Below are 27,237 nucleotides of genomic sequence, written 5' to 3' on the forward strand. Positions count from 1 at the left end.
GCTAAAACATTGACAAACTTCTCTAAATGCTTGGTGGAGAGTATCCTGATTGGTTGTATCATAAGACAATAAGATATAGGAGCAGAATTAGGCCATTTGGCCCATCGTGTCTACCCTGCCATCCCATCATGGCTGATCCAATTTCCCTCTCACCCCCAATCTCCTGCCTTCTCCCTGAAACCCCTCATACCCTGATCAATTGAGAATCTATCAACCTCTGCCTTAAATATAGATAAAGACACGGCCTCTATAGCCTCCTGTGGCAAAGAATTCCACAGTTATAGTCACCAGTGGTGTGCCTCAGAGATCTGTTCTGGGGCCCTACTCTTCATAATTTTTATAAATGACCTGGAAAATAAGTGGACAAATGGGTTCGTAGTTTTGGTCACCTAATTACAGGAAGGATATTAATAAGGTTGAAAGAGTGCAGAGAAGGTTTATAAGGATGTTGCCGGGACTTGAGAAACTGAGTTACAGAGAAAGGTTGAATAGGTTAGGACTTTATTCCCTGGAACGTAGGAGAATGAGGGGTGATTTGATAGATGTGTATAAAATTATGATGGGTATAGATAGAGTGAATACAAGCAGGCTTTTTCCACTGAGGCTAGGGGAGAAAAAAAACCAGAGGTCATGGGTTAAGGGTGAAGGGGGAAAAGTTTAAAGGGAACATTAGTGGGGGCTTCTTTACAGGTGTATGGATGAGAGGGGTTTGGAGGGATATGGCCCAGGTGCAGGTCAGTGGGACTAGGCAGAAAAATGGTTCGGCACAGCCAAGAAGGGCCAAAAGGCCTGTTTCTGTGCTGTAATGTTCTATGGTTCGATGGTTCTAATTTACCACTCTCTGGCTAAAGAAATTCATCCTCATCACCATTCTAAAAGGATGCCTCTCTATTCTGAGGCTGTGTCCTCTGGTCTTAGACTCTCCCATCATAGGAAACATCCTCTCCACATCCACTCTATTAAGGCCTTTCATCATTTGATAGGTTTCAATGATGTCACCCCTCATTTTTCTGAATTCCTGTGAATACAGGATCAGTGCCATCAAACACTCTTCACATTCAATCCTGGAATCATTTTCTTGAACTTCCTTTGAACCCATTCCAGCTTCAGCACATCCTTTCTCACATAAGGGGCCCAACCCTGCTCACAATATTCCAAGTGAGGCCTCACCAGTGCTTGGTAAAATTTTAACATCCTTGCTTTTATATCCTAGTCCTCTTGAAATGAATGCTAACATCACATTTGTCTTGCTCACCACAGACTCAATCTGCAAATTAACCTTTAGGGAATCCTGCACAAAAACACCCAAATCCCTTTAACCCTTAGCTTTTTGTATTTTCTCCATTTAGAAAATAGTCAATCCTTTCATTTCTTCTACCGAAGTGCATGAACACACACTTCCTGACACTGTATTCCATCTGCCATTTCTTTGCCCATTCTCCTGATCTGTCCAAGTCATTCTGTAGCCTCTCTAATTCCTCAAAGCTACCTGCCCCTCCACTTATCTTCAAATCATCTGCAAACTTTGCAACAAAGATGTCAATTCCATCATCCGAATCATTAACATATGACTTAAAAAGAATTGATCCCAACACAGACCCGTGAACCCCACAATCACCGGCAGGCAGCCGGAAAAGGTTCCCTTCATTCCCACTCTCTGCCTCCCATAAATCAACCACTGCTTTCTCCATGCTGGAGTCTTTCCTGTCACACAGCCTCTTGTGTGGCACCTTGTCAAAGGCCTTCAGAAAGTCCAAGTACACAACATCAACCAATTCTCCTTTGTCTATCCTGCTTGCTATTTCTTCAAAGAATTCTAACAGATTTGTCAGGCAAGATTTTCCCTAGAGGAAACTATGCTGACTGTGGCCTATTTTATCATGTGCCTCCAAGTATCCTGAAACCTCATTCGTAATAATCAACTCCAACATCTTCCCAACCACTGAGGTCAGACTAACTGGCCTATAGTTTCCTCTCTTCTACCTCTCTCACTTCTTGAAGAGTGGAGTGACATTTGCAATTTTCTAGTCTTCCAGAACCATTCCAGAATCAAGTGATTCTTGAAAGATCATGATTAATACCTCCACAATCTCTTCAGCCACCTCTTTGAGAACTCTGAGATAAACACCATCTGGTCCAGGTGACTTACCTACCTTCAGACCTTCCAGTTTTCCAAGAACTTTCTCTCTAGTTATGGTAACTTCACACACTTCATGACCCCTGACACCTGAAATTCCACAATATTGCTGGTGTCTTCCACGGTGAAGACTGATGCAAAATACTTACTCACTTTTTCTGCCATTTCATTGTTCTTTATTCCTACCTCTCCAGGGTTATTTTCTAGCAGTTCGATATCCACTTTTGCTTCTCTTTCACACTTCATGAATCTGAAGAAACTTCTGGATCCTCTTTAATACTATTGGCTAGCTTACCTTCGTATTCCTTTTTTACCTTCTTAATGACTTTTTCTGTTGCCTTCTGTTGGTTTATAAAAGCTTTCCAATCCTCTAGCTTCCCACTAATTTTTCCTCTATTTTATGCCCTTTTTTGGGATTTTATGTTGGCTTTGATTTCTCTTGCTAGTCACAATTGTGTCATCTTTCCTTTAGAATATTTCTTCCTCTTTGGGATGTACACACCCTGTGCCTTTCAAACTGCTTTCAGAAATTCCAGCCATTGCTGCTCTGCCATCATCCCTGCCAGTGTTCTTTTCCAATGAATTCTGGCCAACTCCTCTCTCCTGCCTCTGTAATTCCATGTACTCCACTTTAGCTTCTTCTCATTTCAGTGTGAATTCAATTATATTTTGATCACTTTCTCCAAAGGGTTCTTTTACCTTAAGCTCTCTTATCAATTCTGATTCATTGCACAACACACCCAAACCAGAATAGCTGATCGTCCAGTGGGCTCAAACACAAGCTGCTCTAAAAAGCCATCTCGTAGGCACTCTAGAAACTCCCCCCTCCTGTAATCCAGCAGCAACCTGATTGTCCCAATCTACCTGCATATTGAAATCCCCCATGACTCTTGTAACATTGCCCTTTTGGCATCCATTTTCTATTGTACTCAGCAGGCCAGGCAGCATCTACAGTTGACTGGGTTTCTCTAGCATTTGGTGCGTTTTGCCCTGCTATAATCTTTCAGCCATGATTCAGTGATGCCTACAACATCACACCTGCTAACCTGCAATTGTGTTGCCAGTTCATCCACCTTATTCCCTATACTGTGTGCATTTAGATACACCTTCAGTCCTGTATTCACCCCATGCCCAACCTTTTGATTCCTAACTTTGTCTGAAGTCTTACCAACAACTGCCTCCACAACCTCTCCATGAACATGTTCTGGCACTCTGGTTCCCATCCCCCAGCAACTCCAGTTTAAAGCCCATCCTGCAGCATTAACAAACCTCTGCACTAGGATATTGGCCCCCCTCCAGTTCAGGTGCAAACTGTCCCTTCTGTACAGGTCCCACCTTCCCTGGAAGAAAGCCCAGTGATCCAAAAATCTTATGCCCTCCCTCCTACACCAACTCCTTAGCCATGTATTAAACTGTTATAATCTTCATAGTTCTGGCCCTACTATCAAGAGGTATGGGTAGCAATTCTGAGATCACAACCCTGGAGGTCCTGCCCTTTAACTTAGAAATTAACTTAACTGAACTCCCTCTGCAAAACCTCATCACTCATTCTACCTGGACTATAGACTTCTGGCTAGTCACCCTCCCATTTAATAATCCTGAGGACTCGATAGACATCCCAGACCCTGGCACCCTGGAGGCAACATACCATCCAGGAATCTCGCTCTTGCCCACAGAACCTCCTGTCTGTTCCCCTAACCAATGAATCCCCTATCACCACAGTGTGCCTCTCTCCTCCTTCCTGTCTGAGTCACAGAGGCAGACTACATGCCAGAGACCTGACCACTGTGACTACCTCCCCAACAGCAACCAAAGTGATATACCTGTTGTTGAGGGGGATGGCCACAGGGGTACTCTGCACTGGTTCCTTAACCTCATTCCGCTTCCTGACTGTCACCCAGTTTCCTGCATCCTGCACCTTGTGTGTAACTACATGTTTGAAATATCATCCCTTCTGCCTCCCAGATGATCCAGAACTCATGCAGTTCCAGCTCCAACTCCTTAACGTAATATGTTAGAAGCTGCAGCTGTTTGCACTTCTCACAATTGTAGTGGTCGGGGACACTGGAGGTCTCCCTGCCTTCCCACATCCCGCAAGAGGAGCAATGCAATACCCTGCCTGATGCCTCTACTGTCCTGGCCGAGCAGATATAAAGAAGGAAACAAGGACCTGAGCTTTTCTTTCCTTTCTCTGACTGAAGCCCGTCTTCGTTGGTGACCTAAAGAGCTGAAGCCTCAAGATCACTACTCTGACTTTGTCCACTCAGACAACGTCCACTGCACTTGCCCCTGCCTCCCTTTAATTTGCTCTTACTAATCAATTCCAAACACCGATTGGCTGCTGGCCAAAGCTCTATTACGCTGCCACGACCCGCTCCCGCCTTTAATCCTCGGGCTGTGGACCTGTTTGAAGTCCCCTCTTCTCCGAACGTCCGATATCCGGATTGGCTGCTGGTCAAAGCTCTTTTAACTGTCATGACCTGGTATGGAAACACCAATGCCCAAGAATGAGGAACTCGCCCCCCCCCCCCACCCCCGCCACCTTTACACCCACAGCACAGCAGTGGAATCTGCAACCACTTTTGAACTCTTGAAAATGCACATCACACAAAACCTCTCATGGTCCCAAGGAAGCATCCAATACATCAAGAAAGCTCACCAACACCTCCACTTTCTGAGGAGGCTGAAGGGAGCTGGACTTTGCAGGTCATTCTACAGATGCGCAGTAGAGAGCAACCCAAGTAGCTGCATCACAGTATGGAATGGAAACTGCACTGTGGCAGACAGGAAGGCTCAATAATGGGTAGTCAATACCGCCCAAAGCATCACTGGCACCAGCCTACCCGCTTTCAAGGACTTGGATAGAGAAAGGTGCTAGGAAAGGGCCAGTAACATCATGAAGGATCCCACCCACCTTGCTTTTGGACCATTTGTCCCACTTCTATCAGGGAGGAGGCTACATAGCTTCCAGACCAGGACCACCAGACTAAAAAAAAGTTACTTTCCCCAAGCAGTAAGGCTGAGCAACACCTTCACCCACTAACTCCACTACTACTTTATTTCTCATCTGTCATCTTACGAACATATGATCAATGAATTGAAGCTATCTTATGTATTTACATTTATTCTATTTTTATTTTTATTATTGTGTAATTTATCTTCTGTGTTCTCCAATCCACCTATTCCATCTGCCACTTCTTTGCCCTTTCTCTTAAACTGTCCAAGTCCTTCTGCAGACTCACCTCTTCCTCAACACTAGCTAACTATAACCTCTGCCCATTACCTATCACACCCTGACTAGTCAAGTAACAATTTCATATTGTCCATAAATGTGGCCACAAAGCCATCAGTTTTGATATCCAAATCATTGACGTAAAATGTGAAAAGAAGCAGTCTTAACACTGACCCCTGCGGAACACCACAAATCACTGGCAGCCAACCAGGGAAAAACATTTAGTCCCCTTTTTTACCTCCTTCCAATCAACCTATCTTTCATCTGTTTCTTTCCTGTGATACCGTGGGCTCTCATCTTGATTAGCAACCTCATGTGCAGCACCTTATGATGGGCCTTCTGAAAATCCAAGAGCACAACATTCACCAATTTTCCTTTGTCTATCCTGCTTGTAACCTCCTTCAAAAAATTCCAACAGATTCATCAGGCAAGAAAACTATGCTGACTTCCTCCTATTTAATCCTGTATGTCCAAGAATCCTTAATCTCATATTCAACAATGGACTCCAACATCTAACCAACCACTGAAGCCATGCAAACTGACCTATAATATCCTGTCTTCCTCACTTCTTAAAGAGTGGAGTGACATTTGCAATTTTTCAGTTCTCCAGAATCATTTCAGAATCTGGTTACTCTTAAAAAATCATTACGAAGAGACTCAACATCTCCTTCTTGATCTCAAATTGCCCAAACTCATTAGAATGCCTGTCTCTCTCATTTCTCTGGTGAGTAATGTAACTGCACCACCTCCTCACCTCGCTCTCCAGCATGTCTAAAGCATTGACATCTATAACTCTGAGCTGTCAGTCCCGTTCCCTCACAAAGTCTGTACAATGCCCACACCATCATACTCCTGTACACTGACACAGGCACGAGTATCGGCTTTACAACGGAAACTCCTTGGACTGAAATAAGTTTTCTTCCACCCATCGGACCCACCACGTTCCTGATCCAGTCCCTGAACTAATCTCTATCTTAGCATCAATCCCTCCATTTACTGATCTGCTCTTTGCTTCACAGCACCTCCCCCCCCCCCCCCCCCACACTCTAGGTTGAACTCTTCTGACCAGCAGCTGCACCACTAAGCCTCCCTGCAAGGATATTGGTTCTCCTCCAGTTTAGATGCAACCCGTTCCTCTGGCACTGGACCCACCTGGCCTGGAAGGGAGCCAACTATCCATGTACCTGATGCCCTCCCTCCTGCACCAGCTCCTTAACCACATGTTCAACTGCATTATCTTTATTTATTGGTGAAGCTAATTGTAAGAGGTCAGACCACCTACCCTGTCAAGTGCTTGGATTCATGGACAAGCTGTGCAGGCGCCAGAGGGGAGCCCGACAGGGTGCAAGGGGCAGGGCCAACCCGCTTTTTAAAGAGGGAAAGACTCAGGCCTGCCTTCCCCCACCCTCTCCATGCCCTCACAAAGGGGTTTCCTTGGGACATCTCCTGCTCTGTGATGTCACAGAGCTCCAGGCCCTGCGACCGTTGGTGAGGTGAGGTATGGGACAGATGTTTGGGAGAGACGAGAGAGTGAGGAGCATCGCAGAGCTGCTCTGTATCCAACCCTGAAGTCCAGCCAACTTTGGCACCACTTCATTCAACAGGAAGACAACTCGACCCTGGGAAGACCAGCCTGCCAGACGACAAAGGGAAGGTAAGAACCGGAGAGAGGAGGGGTTGGAGATTAATGAGAGGGAGTATCACAGGGCTTCGAAGGTGAAGCTCACAGTTACAGAGGGAGTGCACCATAATTCGCCCCCACCCCCCCCAGGCAGAAGGTATGCTTTTGTCCCCCTCAGGGACCAGGCTTCAAACACACCATCAGCTTGTAAACCCCCTCCCCTGGATGAAAGGTAACTTGATAGAGTTGCATACGATGATATGAGGCACAACAGATAGTGTTCATAGCCAGCAACTTTTCTCTGGGTTGCAATGGTTAATAGCAGAGGACATCACTTAATGTGAAACGTCAAAGGTAGGTGTTTACACAAAGAGCTAGTTGTCCAGAATGTACCATCAGGAATGGTGGTAGTGGATGATACAATAGGGCCATAAACTCTTCAACAGGCACAAAGGTGTCAGAGAAATGGAGAGTTATGGATTGTGTAGGAGGGACGGTTTAGATTGATCATGGATGTTTATATTTGTCCACAAGGCATTGTGGCCCGAAGTGCCCACACTGAGCTGTCCTGTTCTATGTTCTGATCCTCCCTCAGATGATATTTCCCTCAACTTGCACTGAGACATTTAGTTAATTGTTATTATTGAGTCAAATAAATTATGTATAATTTATGTTAATTTATGTTAATATAATTTGTTCTATCGTTATTGTCTGCAAAATGTTCAAATCAGCTTCAAACAGCTTATTTTTGTGTTATTTACACCCTGGCTATGTCTGCCCATGACAGTAAGTTTCAACTTGAACTTGTTGCTGCAAAGTTAGCAAGCTTATTATAAACTATTTTCCAGGGTTCCTGTTTGGATGTTGCTGTAACAATGCAACAGAGTGACCCGCTGGGAAATTTCAGGGGGTATTCAAGAGCTGTTGGGTCCAGAGTCACATATTATAACCAAATAACAATTACAGCACGGAAACAGGCCATCTCGGCCCTTCTAGTCCGTGCCAATGCTTACACTCACCTAGTCCCACTGGCCCGCACTCAGCCCATAACCCTCCATTCTTTTCCTATCCATATACCTATCCAATTTTACTTTAAATGACAAACCAAGTGGGGACAGGGACTTTCTCCCCTGAGAGACATGAATGAACCTGATCAGTTTTAACCCACTTGTTCCCTGGTCACAGTTACCACGGTGATTGGTGGTTGTTCCTCCAAATTCTGAAACTAGAATTGAACTTCTAATTTCAACAATGGTGATGTCATGAGGCATCACAGTTGGAACTATAACAGTCAGGTGTCTTACAGAATTAATTTCTTCATTTCACGGCAGAAGTGAAGCAGCGAGTCGTCCGTGATGGCACAGTGAGGGTGTGAAGTAAGTGAAAAGATCGAAAGGAGAAAGCAATGAGGATACAAGAGAAAGAGCAGGAAGTGAGAAAATGGGAGAGTAAGTGTAGAAATAGCATTCTAAAAACAATACTGTGAGTAGAGAAAAACGAGAGGGGAGATAAGAGGAGACAGCAAAGTAGAGTGAGTGACCCAGAAACAAACAGGCAATGAGAGGCCAGCCCAAGTGAGGGGAGGGGGCTTGGAGGACAGCTGAGGGGAACACAAACGTTCAGATTCCACAGGAAAAGACCAGGAATAACCAGAAGGCAGCTGGAGAAGTCCAGAAAAGCAGAGTATCACAGGATAACATCAAAAATACATTAGCAATTATGGACAGTGGAGGGAAAAAGGTAATGTTAAACTTAATGGCTCTTTACCTGAATGTACAAACCATTTCTACAGCAGGTAAGTTACTGGCACGTGGTCAGAGTAAATGGGCCCATAGAGATAACAGGTGAGGGTGTAAGGAAGGCAACTAAATACCCAGAGTGATTAGATAGGAAATAAGGTTTTTTTTGGGGGGGAGGGCTGATATTGCAGTGTTGCATTGAGGCTGGAGTACAAAGGGACTGGGGCTCAGGAGGTTAGAGGTAGAATCAGTTAACAAAGGTCTGCTGGAGCATCCCATCACACTCTCCCGGGGTTAGACACAGAGTGAATTCTCTCTATTCTTCTCCAACAGTAGAAAGCATCAGAAGAAGCAGAGACATCAGTTCAAGGACCCAGCCACCGGTCTTTCAACCACTGAGAAGGGTTCTATGCCTTTGCAAGAGTTGCCTTTTGGTGAGTTCTCCACCAACACAAATCCAGTCAGAAATGAGACAGGAAACTAATTCAGCCCCATCACCTGACCCATTCCTCTCTTCCCATTGTCTCAGCCTATAGTCTCTATTCATCCAAGGGTTCCCCCAAATATAATTACATCCCCTTCACTCATCTAAAGAATTAGTCCTCTCCATTCAGAACCACACACCCAGTGACTGCTTAGCCTGGTGAGCCTGCCTTTATTGCACGCTTTCCATTGATACTTTCTAATACCAGGCAGTTCCTGTCACAGGAAAAGTCAACAAAGAGCCTCTGGTCAACAGCTTATTACGATAGATATGCAGGTATTGGATCTTCTAGTCTGCAGGACAATACAGAGAGATTTTAGGCTTGACATCTTGTGAATTTTCCAATGATTCACCACAATCTGAGGTTGGAAATTTCACCCTCTCTCCTTCAACTAGTGGGTATTGAAGCATTAAAACAGCCTGCCTTTACTGTATGATCATCTATATGTATATCATTTCCTTCACCTAGTTTACTTATTTTCCTGTCTCTGTATCTCTGAATCAGATTCACTCCAGATACACTGCGTACATTTCCCGTCTCTGTATCCCTGGGCCAGATTCACTCCAGGTGTACAGTGTACATTTCCCGTCTCTGTATTCCCAGGTCAGATTCACTCCAGCTGTACAGTGTACATTTCCCGTCTCTGTATCACTGGGTCAGATTCACTCCAGGTGTACAGTGTACATTTCCCGTCTCTGTATCCCTGGGTCAGATTCACTCCAGGTGTACAGTGTACATTTCCCGTCTCTGTATCCCTGGGTCAGATTCACTCCAGGTGTACAGTGTACATTTCCTGTCTCTGTATCCCTGGGTCAGATTCACTCCAGGTGTACAGTGTACATTTCCCGTCTCTGTATCACTGGGTCAGATTCACTCCAGCTGTACAGTGTACATTTCCCGTCTCTGTATCAATGGGTCAGATTCACTCCAGGTGTACAGTGTACATTTCCCGTCTCTGTATCCCTGGGTCAGATTCACTCCAGGTGTACAGTGTACATTTCCCGTCTCTGTATCCCTGGGTCAGATTCACTCCAGGTGTACAGTGTACATTTCCTGTCTCTGTATCCCTGGGTCAGATTCACTCCAGGTGTACAGTGTACATTTCCCGTCTCTGTATCACTGGGCCAGATTCACTCCAGGTGTACAGTGTACATTTCCCGTCTCTGTATCCCTGGGTCAGATTCACTCCAGGTGTACAGTGTACATTTCCCGTCTCTGTATCCCTGGGTCAGATTCACTCCAGGTGTACAGTGTACATTTCCCGTCTCTGTATTCCCAGGTCAGATTCACTCCAGCTGTACAGTGTACATTTCCCGTCTCTGTATCACTGGGTCAGATTCACTCCAGGTGTACAGTGTACATTTCCCGTCTCTGTATCCCTGGGTCAGATTCACTCCAGGTGTACAGTGTACATTTCCCGTCTCTGTATCCCTGGGTCAGATTCACTCCAGGTGTACAGTGTACATTTCCTGTCTCTGTATCACTGGGTCAGATTCACTCCAGCTGTACAGTGTACATTTCCCGTCTCTGTATCCCTGGGTCAGATTCACTCCAGCTGTACAGTGTACATTTCCCGTCTCTGTATCCCTGGGTCAGATTCACTCCAGCTGTACAGTGTACATTTCCCGTCTCTGTATCCCTGGGTCAGATTCACTCCAGGTGTACAGTGTACATTTCCCGTCTCTGTATCCCTGGGTCAGATTCACTCCAGGTGTACAGTGTACATTTCCCGTCTCTGTATCCCTGGGTCAGATTCACTCCAGCTGTACAGTGTACATTTCCCGTCTCTGTATCCCTGGGTCAGATTCACTCCAGCTGTACAGTGTACATTTCTCGTCTCTGTATCCCTGGGTCAGATTCACTCCAGGTGTACAGTGTACATTTCCCATCTCTGTATCCCTGGGTCAGATTCACTCCAGGTGTACAGTGTACATTTCCCATCTCTGTATCCCTGGGTCAGATTCACTCCAGGTGTACAGTGTACATTTCCCGTCTCTGTATCCCTGGGTCAGATTCACTCCAGGTGTACAGTGTACATTTCCCGTCTCTGTATCCCTGGGTCAGATTCACTCCAGGTGTACAGTGTACATTTCCCGTCTCTGTATCCCTGGGTCAGATTCACTCCAGGTGTACAGTGTACATTTCCCATCTCTGTATCCCTGGGTCAGATTCACTCCAGCTGTACAGTGTACATTTCCCGTCTCTGTATCCCTGGGTCAGATTCACTCCAGGTGTACAGTGTACATTTCCCGTCTCTGTATCCCTGGGTCAGATTCACTCCAGGTGTACAGTGTACATTTCCCGTCTCTGTATCCCTGGGTCAGATTCACTCCAGGTGTACAGTGTACATTTCCCATCTCTGTATCCCTGGGTCAGATTCACTCCAGGTGTACAGTGTACATTTCCCGTCTCTGTATTCCCCGGTCAGATTCACTCCAGGTGTACAGTGTACATTTCCTGTCTCTGTATCCCTGGGTCAGATTCACTCCAGGTGTGCAGTGTACATTTCCCGTCTCTGTATCCCTGGGTCAGATTCACTCCAGGTGTACAGTGTACATTTCCCGTCTCTGTATTCCCCGGTCAGATTCACTCCAGGTGTACAGTGTACATTTCCTGTCTCTGTATCCCTGGGTCAGATTCACTCCAGGTGTGCAGTGTACATTTCCCGTCTCTGTATCCCTGGGTCAGATTCACTCCAGGTGTACAGTGTACATTTCCTGTCTCTGTATCCCTGGGTCAGGGGGCACAGGAGGAGAAGGTGGAAGCGTGTGTGCAGAAATACAATGGCACAGATTTTCCATCCCCCAAAAACTCACCTCTTTCCCTCCATCTCCATCCACCAGCAACTCACCACCACCACCCGGACTCTGTACTGCGAGGAATCCTATGGCGTGTTTGGATGTGGAACTCACAGATCACTGAAGTAACACCAACTTGGGCAGCCATGTCCCAGACCGCTCGGACCAAAGCCCAAAGATTAGCAGGAGCCGGAGTCGCACGATGACATTGGAACTTTGCAGTTTTCTTCAGTTTTTTTTTTAAAAAACACACATGGGGGGAGTATGCCTGGAATGTTCTGCCAAGGATTGGCAGTAGAGACTGATACGATGGAGGCATGTAAAATTCTCCCTGTCCCCTTCCCATCCTCTCTGTGCACCAGAGACTCAGTTTGATCCTCCTACCCCATCAGCCCCTTTCCCAAGCCATTTCTTCCAAACCTCCCCCGTCCACCCACTCCTACCCGACACAGGCTTCCTGACCCCGAAACATCAAGTGTCCCTCTGCCCCCACAGATGTCGCTCAGACCACCGAGTTCCCTCCACTGGGGACACGACAGATGCTGATGCTGGAATCTAGAGCAACACACTGATTCTGTAACCTTTCTCCGACAGGGAGGGTTCTAGAGGCTGTAAGGACCTAGTGTAAGGACGGGGCTAGGGGCCGGAGAATTTTCAGGTAGGGTGCAGGGGCTGGGGGTTTCACAGAGACAGGAAGGGGTGCAGGGGCTGAAGGGTTTCACAGAGACAGGTGTGTTGGGTCCAGTGGGAGGTTATAGAAACAGGTACATCGGTAGGTTAGGGTTAGATGGGGTTGTGGAGGATAGAGAAGCATAGGGGCCAAAGGGAAGGAGAGGATGTGACTCTGTAACCCCCTCCAGCCCCCACACCCCTCCCCGTCAGAGAAAGGTTACAGAATCTGTGTGTTGTTCCAGATCTCACTGTCAGCATCTCTCGTGTCCACAGTGGAGGGAACTCTGTGGTCTGAGTGGCATCTGTGGGGGCAGAGGGACACTCGACATTCCGGGATCCGGAACCCCATGTTGGGATGGAGAGGGTAGACTGGAGGAGGTTGTCGGTGTGGGGAGGTGAGGAGGGAGCAGCTGAGGAAAGGGGCTGGTGGGGCAGAAGGAGGGTCGGACTGATTCTCTGGTGTACAGTGAGAATGGGAAGGGGGCAGGGAGAGGGGAATCTGGCATGTGAAAGGGGGTAGGAGGGAGAGAGAGTCATCCCTCCATTCCCGGCACATTCACATGCGAATCTGAGACTTTTACACACCTCCATCATAGAAGGATCCAAATTTTTCTTTGCTATATACCATCTTACATTGTATTTTTTATTGCAACTTGATTGCAATTTTACATTTTACTCTGTACTGCTGCCACAAAAATAAAATAAATTTCATGACACATGTGAATGATGATAAACCTGATTCTGATATCAGTCTCAATTGTGAACTGAGGATGGGAAGGGGTCAGGGAGAGGGGAATCGTGGTTGAGAAAAGGGGATAGGGGAGGGGAGGGAGTGGGAAGCAGCAGAGAGACGTTCTGCATTGATCAGTAAACCAATCATTTGGAACCAAGTGACCCTGCCTGGTGGTTCAGGGCTGGGTGTACCTGCAACATCACCACTCTACCATGAACTCCTTCCCTGTCACCTTCCCACATCCCTCCCACGGCACTCCACCCTCACCATTCCCAACATCCTTTGCTCCTGCCAGATATACAAACTCATTCTCAGCTCCAACGTTGGCAAGTATTTAAAATTCTTCATCAGTGAATAAACCCCCGTAAACCGGACACGAGTCCCCTCAGTAACAATGGCATCTGTGCCCCTGATCTAATAGCTCTACAGAAAGGGGTGAAACCCCCCAACGCTCTGGGAAGAGAAGCTCCACGCAATGACTCTACAAAGCTTGACCTGCTTGCCTGGTTTTGTTTGAGAGTGACTGCAATCTATTGTTGTCAAGCTCCAAATCTCTCCCTACCTGTTTCCTCACTGCATCAACACACTCAGTTCCTCACCTTCAACACACTTTTCCTGCTCCTCCACTGATTCAACTCATCCGTCGTGCCTATTCCGAATGTTGCTTCCGGATTTCAGTTCAGCATTCAACACTACTGTCCCACAGATCTTGGTGAACAAACTCCTCCTCCTCGATCTAAGTACACCATTGTGCAACTGGGTGTTGCACTTCCGAACCAACAGACCTCAGGTAGTGAGGATGCACAACACTTCCTCCCTCTCCATCATCCTCAACATGCTCTACTCACACAAGACTGCTCGGCCAAACACCCGAGCAATTGCATTGTCAAGTTCACTGAAATTCACAGTGGTGGGGCTCCTGACCATCAATGATGAGAAAAGGTGGAAGAGCTCAAAGCTTGGTTCCAGACAAATAATCACTTTCTCAATGTCAATAAGACAAAAGAGATGGTTATCAAATTTGAGAGAACTCGCTTCACTCACACCCCTCTTTACATCAGCAGCACAGCAGTGGAAACAGTGAACAGTTTCAAACTCCTGGAAGTGGACAAATCACACAACCGTTCAAGGCCCCAGAGCACATTGTACACTGTCACGAAAGCTCACAAACACCTCTACTCTCTCCGGAGGCTGAAGAGAGCTGGACTGTGTAAATCTACACTCATGTCCTTCTACAGATGCACAGCAGAGAGCATCCTAACATGCTACATCTCTGCAGAGTACAGAAACCTCTATGTGGAGGGCAGGAAGGCTCCACAATGGGGGCAGTTCATTCTGCCCAACACATCAGCAGTACCTGCCTACCCACCATAAAGGACATAGCTACAGAGAGAGTTGTCTATTTAATATTACAGTAATATTTGAGTAATCTTGTAAATATATTGTTTGATGAAGCATTCTTTGTTGTTTATATAATTCATTATGGTTATATGTAAAGAATACGTGCATTGCGTCCATCATGACACCACGATATGTGTGCACCTTGCGAAAAGTAAATAAACAAGTTCACATGTTTATCTCCCGTCTCCTTGCTTTCATTTTAATTTAATGTTTTCAAGTTACAAAACATAACGGGAAGTTGTGTAAAAGGGCCGGCAGCATCATAAAGGATCACACCACTTTACTCAAGGTATGCATATCCCACTCCTGTCAGGGAGGAGGCTACGTAGCCTGCACGGCAGGACCACCAGACTCAAAAACAGTGACTTTGCCCAAGCAGTCAGTCTGGTCAACACCTTCGCCCACTAACCAGCCCTCCATCAGTACTTTATCATTTCCTGTCAGGCATCTTATGCACAGCCTCGTGTCACTTTATGGACACACAATCAATGTATGTAACCTATCTTAAGTATTTATATTTGTTTTTGTTTTAAATTATTGTGTTCTTTATCATTTGTGTTTTTTTGTGCTGTACCAGATTCTGAGTAACAATTACTTTGTTCTGCTTACACTTGCATACAGGAAATGGCATTAAACAATTTTGAATCCTGAAAAGTTGCTCCCGCCATTGGGCACATTTTCAAAGCACGCCGCCACCCAGGCCATGCTCCTTTCTCGCTGCTGCCATCAGGAAGGAGGGACAGCAGCCTCAGGACTCACACCACCAGGTTCAGGAACAGTTATTACCCCTCAACCACCAGGCTCTTGAGCCAGTGTGGATTAAGTTCAAAGTTCAAGGTAAATTTTATTATCAGAGTACATGCATGTCACTGGATACAACCCTGAAATTCTTATCCTGCGGGCATACAGAAGAGTTACTGTAAACAATGGACAACAAATAGTGCAAATGCAGATACAAATAAATAGCAACAATAAGGAGCATGAAATAACAAGATAAAAGATTACTTAAATGAGTGTAGTTATCCTGTTTTGTTCAAGAGCCTGATGGTTAAGGGGTGGTAACTGTTCTTGAAGCTGATGGTGCGAGTCCTGAGGCTATTGCCCATGTCATCTTGAGCTGTGACACTGAGAGTAACTAAGAATCACAAATCGGAAGAATACACACAGGAGGGTGTCGAGTCCATTACAATGTAAAAGCCAAAAACTATTTAACTGCCCTCTCCTTTCTCCACTGCACTGTAGCTTCTAATATTTCCAAAACGTCCTTCACTTTCTCCTCTGAAAGCCTCAGCCCGAAACGTCAACTGTCTACACTTTTCCGTGGATGCTACCGGGTCTGCTGAGCTCCACCAGCATTTTGTGTGTTGTTCAAATCACTTTTGCCTCAATTGCATGCGGGGCATGCTACTACCCGTGAACACAGGAGCCTGAAGCACTTAATGATTCAGAAACAGCTTCTTCCTCTCTGTCAAAGTGCATGAATACTACCCCATTATCCATTTTATTTCACTGTTTTGTAACTTGTAGTCATCTTGTGTCTTTGCTTTGTACTGCTGCCAAAAAAAAAATTCCTGTTATATAAAGTGATAATAAACCAGTCTGATTCATAAAGCAAAATGATAAATGTCATGCAATAAAAAATAAAACCAACCACTATTAAAAATCGATGGCAGACTTGTCACTGTCCAGAGGGTAAACTAAAGAAATGTTGTTTGAGACGGTGCATTACCAATGAAAAAATATCAGCAATAGCAAAAACCCTAAGCTTAAAATATTTTAGCAATTTAGCTTGCTTTTCAGAAGTCACCAATGTTGCCCATTTCCTGCATTCTGTTCTTAGTAGGATATTTGAGAGTGATTTTTCTGATCTTACCTTGTCCCATTTGGCATTAATTTCTTCACGGGTTATGGTGGTATATGGATTGGACTTTGCAGATGAAATGCCATAGGTCTGAATAATCTTCTGCACTTCATTGAGAATTCCCAGAATGGCTTGTCTCTCACTGTCTGCTTCTGAAAGGGTGGCTTTAAACTGTTCATGAGCCATTACAAGATTCTGAACATCAGGAGAAATGTGCAGAAAGAAAGCTTCATTATAAATCATGATCATTTATTGGTGGCACAGATAATATTGTAATTGTCACTTTTAAAGATCAGGTCCATGCAAGTCCCTGGTTTGTTCGGAGTGCAGATAAATGCCAGCCCTTTCCTCTGGAACCCGTGACAACAGCAAGCACATTTCTGCATGTTGTTATTTAAATAAATAAAATATAATTGAAAGGATTGTTTTATCTAGAGTACAATGAAAACAATTGGTCTAATGAAGTACCAATGCCAAGTACTGACCACCCAACATACCTTTACCTTCCCCTCTTCTCTATTTTCCACAGGATCACTCTGTCCTTGATTCCCTTGTCCATTCATCCCTCCCGGCACTTCTCCTGCAAGTGGCCAAAGTGCTACACTTGCCCATCGACCTCCTCCCTCACCTCTATTCAGGGCCCAAACAGCCTTTCCAGGTGAGGCAACACTTCAACCTGCAAATCTGCTGGGGTCCAATGCTCCCGATGCAGCCTCCTCTAAACTGCTAAGACCCATCGTAAATTGGGGGACCACTTTGTCGAGCACCTCTGCTATGTCCACAAAAAGCATAACTTCACGGTAACTAAACATTTTAATTCCAATTCCCATTCCCAATCCAACATGCCAGTCCATGGCCTCCTCTTGTGCTACGATGAGGCCACCCTCAGGGTAAATGAGCAACACCTCATATTCAATCTGGGTAGCCCCCAACTTGATGGCATGAACATTGAGTCCCCTTTCTAGTATAAAGATTTTTTTAACTCCCCCTCCTCTCTTCTTCTATTCCCCACTTTGGCCTCTTGCCTTTTCTCACTTGCCTATCATCTCCCCCAGGTCCCTTCCTCCTTCACTTTCTCCTGTAGTCCACTCTCCTCTCCTATCAGATTCCTTCTGCTGCCCTTTACCTTTCCCACCCACCCATCTTCACCTATCATCTTCTAACATTCCTCCCTCCCCTCCCAACTTTTTGTATTCTGGTGTCTTTCCCCTTTCCTTTCCAGTCCTGAAGGGTCTTGGACCAAAACGTTGACCGTTTATTCCTTTTGGATGCTGCTGACCTGCTAAGTTCCTCCAGCATTTTGTGTGTGTTGCCAAAGCAAAAGCATGCAAAGCTCCATCCCACAGCTTGATATGGAAATATCAAGTCTACAATTAGAACAAATTAGCATATTTTCCCAAAGCAACATCACTGTGTCCATTGTTATCCACTATTTTAACTGTACCTGAATCTCTTCAATGCTGTGAACAATAAACATGTCTTGCAGATCTTCCATTGCTCCTTCCATCCAGTTGTTAAAGGGTGAAGCCCTCTTTACAAATTCTAAGAAGAGCTGATCGATAGTTTCCAGTAATTTTTCAGTTCTCTGCAAGTTGGACAGAGCAAGAACATTTACTTCCCTGCTGTGGAAGGACTGTGAAATACAGAGGTCATTAGTCATTAATCATGGAACTAAAACACTTTTTTATTGCACCTGCAGCTTTGGTTGCACTTGTTTGGGACCCCCTCAGAAATCTGCTGCCCACATCCCTTCTTCCCACTGCCATTCCAGTTCCCCTAGATGCAAAGGCAGAGGGAAGAGTGGATATGGGCAACAGCTTTTAAGGGCATTCAGTTAGTTGATGCTTTATGCCACCTAGTGGATGAAAGCAAGATTGTGATCCTTTTCTCTATCAACCAAGAGTGGCCTGCACAATTAGGAAAATGCCAAGAGACACACTGATACAAGTCATAGAGTCATTAGGCATAAAGGTGGGTGTTTAGGCTCTCCGTATCAGCTCTGCAGGACAACCAGTTAGTTGTATTCACACAAATTGCCTCCAAAGCTACACAATTTCTTTTCCTCTAGTGCTTAACTTTTGAAATCATTGACCATCCAGGATTCCAGCTTTGCTTGTGGGCATCCAGTTGCATAAAAGCGTAAGAGAAAGGAGCAGAATCAGGCCATTTGGCTCATTGAGTCTGCTCCTCCATTCCATCACAGCTCACCTCTCAACCCCATTCTCCAGCTTTCTCCCCATAACCTTTCACACCCTGACTAATTAAGAGCCTATCAAACTCCACCTTAAATACACTCAACGACTTGGGCTCCAAATTCCATTGATTTACCACACTTTGGCTGAAGAAATTCCCCATCTCCATTCCAAATGAACATATCTCTATTCTGAGGCTGTGCCCTCTGGTCCAAGGCTTCCCCAGTATCGGAAACACCCTCTCCACATCCACTCTGTCTAGGCCTCCATGTCCAACACATTATCCTCCACAACCTCCGCCATCTTCAAAGCGATCCTATGACTAAACGTATCTTTGCCTCCCCCACCTCCGCTTTCCACAGTGATCCTCTGGGATTCCTTTGTCCATTTGTTCCTCTCCCTCCAGGCACTATCCCTGCAAGCACCCTAGGTGCTCCACCTGCCCGTTCACCTTCTCCCATGCCTCTATTCAGGGTCTCAAACAGTCCTTCCAGGTGAGGCAACACTTCACCTGAGTATCTGCTGGCTTGTCTATTGTGTCCATTGCTCTTCAGGAGACCTCCTCTACTTTGGTGAGACCTGTTGTCAAGCACATCCACTACAAGTGGGACTTCCTAGTGGCTAAACGTTTTAATTCCGATTCCCGTTCCTGGTCTGACGTGTCAATCCATGGCCTCCTCATGTACCACGATGAGGCCACTCTCGGGGTGGAGGAGCAACACATTATATTCCGTCTGGGTATCCTCCAACTGATGGCATGAATATCAATTTCTCCTTCTTGTGAAGGAATTCCACCCCTCCGCCCTCTATTCCCCACTCTCACCTTTTATTTCTTCTCACCTGCTTATTACTTTTCCCTGGGTCCCTTTCTCCTGTGGTCCTCTCTTCTCTCCTATCAAATTCTTCCTTCACAAGCCCTTGACCTTTCCCACCAACCAGGCTTCGCCTATCACCTTCCAGCCAGCCTCTTTCCCCTCCCCCACCTTTTTATGCAGGCATCTCCCCCCTTCCCTCTCAGTACTGAAGAAGGATCTCAGTCTGTTTACTCATTTCCATAGATGCTGCCTGACTTGCTGAGCTTATCCAGCATTTCATGTGTTCCTTTCATTACTCGATAGGGTCTCAATGAGCTCCCCCTTCATTCTTCTAAATTCCAGCAAGTACAAGCCCAAAGCCATCAAATGCACCCCAGACATTAACCCTTGCATTCCTGGAATCATTCTTGTGAACCTCCTCTGGATCCTCTCCAATGTCAGCACATCACTTCTTAGATAAGGGGCCCAAAACTGCTCACAATGCTCCAGGTGAGGCCTCACCAGTGCCTTATAAAGCCTCAGCATTACATCCCTGATTTTATATTCCAGTCCTCTCGAAATGAATGCTAACGTTGAATTTGTTCCACTCAAAAGTTCTTTTATATAACCGGCAACAAACTGTTACCAGAACATTAGTGTTCACTGCTCCTTCCATCTCAACTAAAGGCAAAAAATAACACCATCCCTACAACAAAAACATGATAAACTCAGAAATTTGTTGAATAGACTATTTATTTGTATGGTTTCCCCCCACATCACTCAGTGCTTTTTGTTCAAGATCGAAGGCCATATCCCCTGATCCTGTAGCATCGGGAATTAGACATTGAACAACATGATTTGCCACTTCAACTGAGACTCAGTACTGGCAGGGGACACCTGCCTTCACTTGTTTATCATTCCAGGGAGTTTGGAGATTTTGTGCAAGAGAGATTGGTGGTATATTAGCAGTGTTATGCTTGCTTGCAGTGAGTAGCCCAGGTCTCAGAGGCGTAAAGGATCAAGACCCAAACCTTCACAAATCAGGTGCTCTATTCCTTTATCAAGCTCGGTAAGCCCTCCTTCTCCACAAGCCTGAATTTATTAATCAGCCTTTGCCAGAAACTTCAACCACCAGACAATTGCATTCCCTTTGTCAACCTTCTCTGAGAGAGAAAGATGGCACGAAGAGGAAGCATCAAGTACAATGGATTCCAGTTAATTGGGGCAACTCCTTATTTGAGACAACTCAAACAACCAACACAAATCTGGAAAATAGACTGGATTCCCTTAGTTTATTTGGGACACTATGCTGCTTAATTGGGACAAGAGACTGTTGCCGAATGTTTTCTAACTAGTGTTAATCGCGGACACGTCGTGTGGCTGTTATAGACACTACAGCATGGTTAGAGTGAACAGTTTTGAAATAGCGTCACTTGTATGTTTTCAAAAAGCAGTGACTTCAGTCACTTATAGTTGATCAGCAATAAACAGAAAGGGAATTCAGAAACAATTTGCTGGCTGCAGTTTCAAGCCTTCAGGCTTGGAGATGCCAGCAGTCAAAATGAAGCTATTTCACTTCTTCAAAAAGTTTGAAATTATGAAGAATTTGAATGCATTGACAATCATTTTGAATGTTACAATTAAAATGAAGATTTGGAGGATGCAATCATCAAAAGCACTGCTTGAAGGCAATCCACTATCTGCACTGGGTGGCTACGCTGATTTTGTTCATTTACAGTCAATCGAAAGAACACATCAGTGTACACTGCAGGGATTCCTCTGTCGATAACCATTAGGAACAAATAGTCAGTTTTATAGTACTGTTGTAATTTTGGTAGTCTTCTAGCAACACACACAAAATGCTGGTGGAACGCAGCAGGCCAGGCAGCATCTATAGGAAGAAGCACTGTCGATGTTTCGGGCCGAGACCCTTCGTCAGGACTAACTGAAAGAAAAGATTGTAAGAGATGTGGGAGGGGGAGGGGGAAATCCGAAATGATAGGAGGAGGAGGAGGGGGAGGGATAAAGCTAACAGCTGGAAAGTTGATTGGAAAAAGGGATACAGAGCTGGAGAAGGGAAAGGATCATGGGACGGGAGGCCCTGGGAGAAAGAAAGGGGGAGGGGAGCACCAGAGGGAGATGGAGAACAGGCAAAGAGTGATTGTGAGAGGGGCAGAGAGAGAAAAAAAGGAGAGAGAAAAAAAGTGGAATAATAAATAAATAAAGGATGGGGTAAGAAAGGGAGGAGGGGCATTAATGGAAGTTAAAGAGATCAATGTTCATGCCATCAGGTTGGAGGCTACCCAGATGGTATATAAGATGTTGTTCCTCCAACCTGAGTGTGGCTTCATCTTGGCAGTAGAGGAGGCCATGGATCAGAATGGGAACGGGACGTGGAATTAAAATGTGTGGTCACTGGGAGATCCTGCTTTCTCTCGCGGACAGAGCGTAGGTCTTCAGCGAAACGGTCTCCCAGTCTACGTCGGGTCTCACCAACATATAGAAGGCTGCATCGGGAGCACTGGACGCAGTATACCACACCAGCCGACTCACAGGTGAAGTGTCGCCTCTCCTAGAAGGACTGTCTGGGGCCCTGAATGGTGGTGAGGGAGGAAGTGTAAGGGCAGGTGTAGCACTTGTTCTGCTTACAAGGATAAGGGATAAGTGCCGGGAGGGAGATTGGTGGGAAGGACGAATGGACAAGGGAGTCATGTAGGAAGTGATCCCTGCAGAAAGCAGAAAGAGGAGGGGAGGGAAAGATGTGCTTGGTAGTGGGATCCCGTTGGAGGTGGCAGAAGTTACGGAGAATTATATGTTGGACCTCGTGTTTAGTAGTCTTCTAATTTGTTCTGTTTAAATACATAATTTGCTACTCAGTTAAATGGTAGTTTCTCTTTTTTATACCTTTCAGCTATTTCCATGAAACTTTGGCTATTTGGGGCCACCATTTAATTGGCCCAAAATATACTGGGTATGATATATTCCAATTAAACGAAACCCACTGTTTTCCTGCTACAATTGAAATCCACATTCACACCGATGGGTACTTCAGTAAGCAACATCGTTTAAAATTCCTATTGATACTTAAACCTAGTGAGAGCAGCAGATTCCAGACTACAGACTTGGGTGGTGAATGCAGTTCCCCTTTATGAAAATGGAAGTGGGGATGGTGCACTGGTTTGCCAATACCTGACTATCCTGCTAGAGAATTTAGTGTTTAGAAAATAAAATAGAAGAGATCAGAGCAAGATTGCAGTACCAGAGACGTCGGGGATAGCTGTGTACTTTGCTTCATGGGAATGTGGCTCACGTCTAACCTTTTCATGAGCAGGACTGAGACAGAACGTGGCAGTTCTGTCCCAGTCCAGCTCACTCGACCTGGAACATCTGGCAGTCAAATGTTGCACTTTTTATCTGGCAAGGGAGTTTTCTGCCATCGTCCTGTGGCAGTGTACATTTGACCTCAGGCCAGCGTCAGCCAGGCACTGGAGGAGCTACGCTCTGCGAGCAAGAGACACGAGACAGCACATCCTGATGCTTTTCCTGTCATTGTGGGGGGCTTCAGGCCAGCTTGAAGAAGTCTCTGAACAACTTCCACCAACATATCAGCAGTGGAGCCAGAGCAGCCAACACACTTGACCACCATCAAGAACACTTACTGCCCACACATCGGAAAGCCTGGTCACCCGGCACGTTGGCAGAGATGAAAGCCCGCAGCACCAGTGGCGAGGACAGGGAGGCAAGGTCAAGGCAGGCAGAGGAGTGCTTACAGGACTGCTTTGAGTTGCTGCATGGGACAATATTCAGAGACTGACTGACTTCATCAAGACTTGTGTAGATGAGTGTGTGCCAAACATACCCAAAGCAAAAGCCGTGGATGACCCAGATGATTCATAGTCTGCTGAGGGCTAGATGTGTGGTTTTCAAGACCGGTGATTACCAGCTATACAAGTGGTCCAGGTATGATCTACAGAAGGCTATTTTAATAGTGAATAAAGAATTCTGGTTGAAGTTCGAGACTCCCATGCACATCAGCTCTGGCAGGGTTTGCAAGCCTTTATTTCCTACAGGGCGATACTTAACATCATGAATGCTGTGACGCTTCACTCCCAGACGAGCTCAATGCCTTTTATGCACACTTTGAAAAGGAGAATAAAACAACACCTGTGAAAATTCTGCGGCATCTGGTGACACCCTGTCATCTCTGTCTTGGAGGCAGAAGTCAGAACATCTTTCAAGAGGGCGAATCCTCTCATGGTGCCAGGCCCCAATGGTGCACCCGGTCTGGCATTGAAAACCTGTGCCAACCAACTGGTGGGAGTGTTCTAGGATAACTTCCATCTCGCACTGCTGCAGTCAGAGGTCAGAGATACAAAAGGGCGACAATCATTCCAGTGCCCAAGAGGAGCAGGCTGAGCTGTCTCAACAACTATCACCCAGTTGCACACATAGTTACCGTGACGAAGAGCTTTGAGACATCGGTCAAGCCTAAGCAAGGACCTGGGCCTGCTGCAATTTGCATATGGTCTACAGCGATGCAATCTCACTGACTCTCCACTTGGCCTTTGATCACCCAGACAATGATAATAACCACATTAATCGCCGTTTGCATCAAGTCCAAAACTTGGGCCTCTGTACCTCCCTCTGCAACTGGATCCTTGACTTCCTTATTAGGAGACCACAGTCTGTGTGGATCAGAAGTAATATCTTCTCCTCCCTGGCAATCAACACTGGTGCGCCTCAAGGATGTATTCTTAACACACTGCTCTGTGGCAAGGAATAGCTCAAACACCACCTGTAAGTTTGCCGATGAACAGGACTACACATGGTAACAAGGCAGCGTACAGGGTTACGGTTAAGTGGTTGAGTGGTGTTGCAGCAACAACCGTGCACTCAATGTCAGGAAGATCAAGGATTTGATTGTGGACTTCAGGAAGGGGAAGTCAAGGGAACACACATCAGTCTTCATCGAGGGATCAGCAGTGGAAAGGATGAGCAGTTCCAAGTTCCTTGGTGTCAACATCTCCGAAGATCTCTCTTGGGTCCAACATATTCATGCAATTACAAAGGCAGCATGATAGTGTCTATATTTCATTAGGAGTTTGAGGAGACCTGGTATGTCACCGAAGACTCTTGCAAGTTTCTACGCATGTACCGTGGATGCATTCTAACTGATTGCATCACCGTCTGGTATGGAGCGACCATAGCAGAAGATCGGAAAAAGCTGCAGAAAGTAGTAAACTCAGCCAGCTCCAGCATGGACACTTGCCTCCCCAGCATCAAGGATACCTTCAAAAGATGATGGCACAAGAAGATGGGCAACCATCATTAAGGACCCCCCTCCTCACCTAGGGCACACATAGGAGCCTGAAAACACACACACTCAATGTTTCAGGAGAAGTTTCTCCCCTCCACCATCAGATTTCTGAATGGACAATAAACCACGAACTGGGTGGAGCTTAGGAGATAATGGCGCCTAACAGTGACTCTTTTGCTTGCATCTTCGAAAACAGCTCTATTTCTATCCTTAATATCTCTATTTTTCCCTTTCAAGGTTCTTTTGAAAACCCTGACCTGGAGTTACACGCTGACTTCGAATCTTTGTGGGAATGGGTCTTACAACTGACCACTATTCGACATACCAAGGACGCGGCCTAGAAGACTAGCACGCCTCTGGGGTTCTGGGATTCCATAGCTCTGGAGGTGGGCAGAATTGAGGTTGGTGCCTCCACAGGAAATCGGTGCGTCGTGGGAGACAGAAGATCGAAAGCAGCAAGCTGGCTGCTGGCTGTGCGCCCAGAGACCCGAGTTCTTTGGCCACAGAGCTCGGAAAAAGCAATGCAACAGACTTCGAGTGACCCAGGGTTAAATTTCCATTTGTACTTAAAGTCAATGTGAGTATCTTTTCAAGAGTCCGAACACTGTTCAGTAAACATTAGCTATTCACTAATGTAAACTGAATGTAAACATTACTGAATGGCCAATTTTTAATATATATTACTTCCATTTTTTGCATTATTTTTGATCTATTTAATACACATTTACATGCTTACTGTAATTGATCTATTTATTTTATTTTCTATCTATATTATTGTGCATTGCATCGTATTGCTGCTGCTAAGTTAACAAATTTCATGACACATGCCAGTGATAATAAACCTGATTCTGTTATGGATGAGACATCAAGGAATGCTCAATACTTTTAATTCATAAACCACCCAGTAAGCAATCAACATAATCCCAGATGGATGACAATGTAAAAGGCAAATGGCTTCACTAGTGTTTACTCCTTTCTAGAGGATAAGGGCTGCTCAATGGATGAGGACTGAAGTTAAAAAACTAACCATCTATTTGAGATACAGCACAGAATAGGACCTTCTTATCCATCAACCAGCACTGCCCAGCATTCCTCGATTTAATCTTAGCTTAATCATAGGACAATTTACAATGTTCAATTAACCTACCAACTGGTATGTCTTTGGACTGTGGGAGGAAACCGGAGCATCCCAAGGAAACCCACCTGGTCACGGGGAGAACGTGCAAACTCCTTTCAGGCAGGGGCGGGAATGGAACGCAGGTCGCTGACACTGTAAAGCGCTGTGCTGACCACTACATGACCATGAGTGTCAGACTTAAAAACCTTAAAATCTTGCACAATTTCTTCCAGGCCACCACATGTTCTGTTAAGTATCACAATTGCCTGCCACCCAGTACTCAGTTCCATTGGCTTCAGTCTTACCGATGACAGGAAAAAAGACAGCAATTTTGCATTCACATTGCAAATTTTATCCAATGGCTTCAAATTAAAGCTGCGATTATAAACTGTCACAATATATCTGAGCCGTGTAAAACAAAAAAAAACTCTGCAAGTGCTGTCAAGTTACTTTTTGGTATCGTATTCAGCAGGGATGTCCTATAACAACACATGCTGACAGTTAGTTGATGCAATAGCTGTGTATATTTGGAACACTGGTTTTTCCATGGAAAATGGCAGATCATGTTTGAACACCGGCCTCACCCTTACATCATGTAGGTTAGACTCAGAGACAATATTCAGAAAATACCATCACGCAAGTAGTTTCCTTCAAATAAATCTTACCTCTAAAGCTTCTCTCCGCTTCTGAGTGAGAGTTCCAAAATTATCCCATTTATCACAAATTTTCTGGCATCGTTCATTTACTCCAGCAGCATTGTGATAATCCAACTCACTTCAAAAAGAAAATCAGTAAAATTCCTTCAAAATCATCACAAAACCAACTGGCTCTCTTTACAAGTACAAAATGCTGTGGATAATTCAGATTTAAGCACATTTATTATCAAAGAATGTATAAATTATACACCTTGAGGTTCATCAGCTTACAGGCAGCCACAAAACAAGAAACCAAATCCAATTTTTAAAAAGACTGCGCAGAGAAAGAGAGAAAAAAAGACACAAATCATGCAAACAATCTAAGCAAGCCAACGGTATTCTGAACCAGACCGAGTTCCAGATAACTCCCGGAGCAGCTGGAGTAGGCCCAGCCCTCGGTCCCAGTTCATCACACCAGTGGGGCAAAAAATGCACAGCAGCAA

At 45.4% G+C, this 27,237-nt stretch overlaps 1 protein-coding gene across 5 annotated transcripts in view; it reads right to left on the reverse strand.

The window, feature by feature from the left end:
* LOC140730320 (alpha-actinin-2) overlaps nt 1-27,237 on the reverse strand; it is a 105,603-nt gene that overhangs the window by 17,028 nt on the left and 61,338 nt on the right. For all 5 annotated transcript variants that reach the window (XM_073050568.1, XM_073050567.1, XM_073050565.1 and 2 more), the window contains 3 exons: nt 26,765-26,873; nt 18,124-18,264; nt 16,692-16,874 (listed from right to left, as the gene is read on the reverse strand). In XM_073050568.1, coding sequence (XP_072906669.1) covers nt 16,692-16,874; nt 18,124-18,264; nt 26,765-26,873 — 433 coding nt within the window. The remainder of the gene's footprint in view (nt 1-16,691; nt 16,875-18,123; nt 18,265-26,764; nt 26,874-27,237) is intronic.

Source organism: Hemitrygon akajei, chromosome 7 (assembly GCF_048418815.1).
Source record: "Hemitrygon akajei chromosome 7, sHemAka1.3, whole genome shotgun sequence".
In the NCBI taxonomy this organism is placed as follows: domain Eukaryota; kingdom Metazoa; phylum Chordata; class Chondrichthyes; order Myliobatiformes; family Dasyatidae; genus Hemitrygon; species Hemitrygon akajei.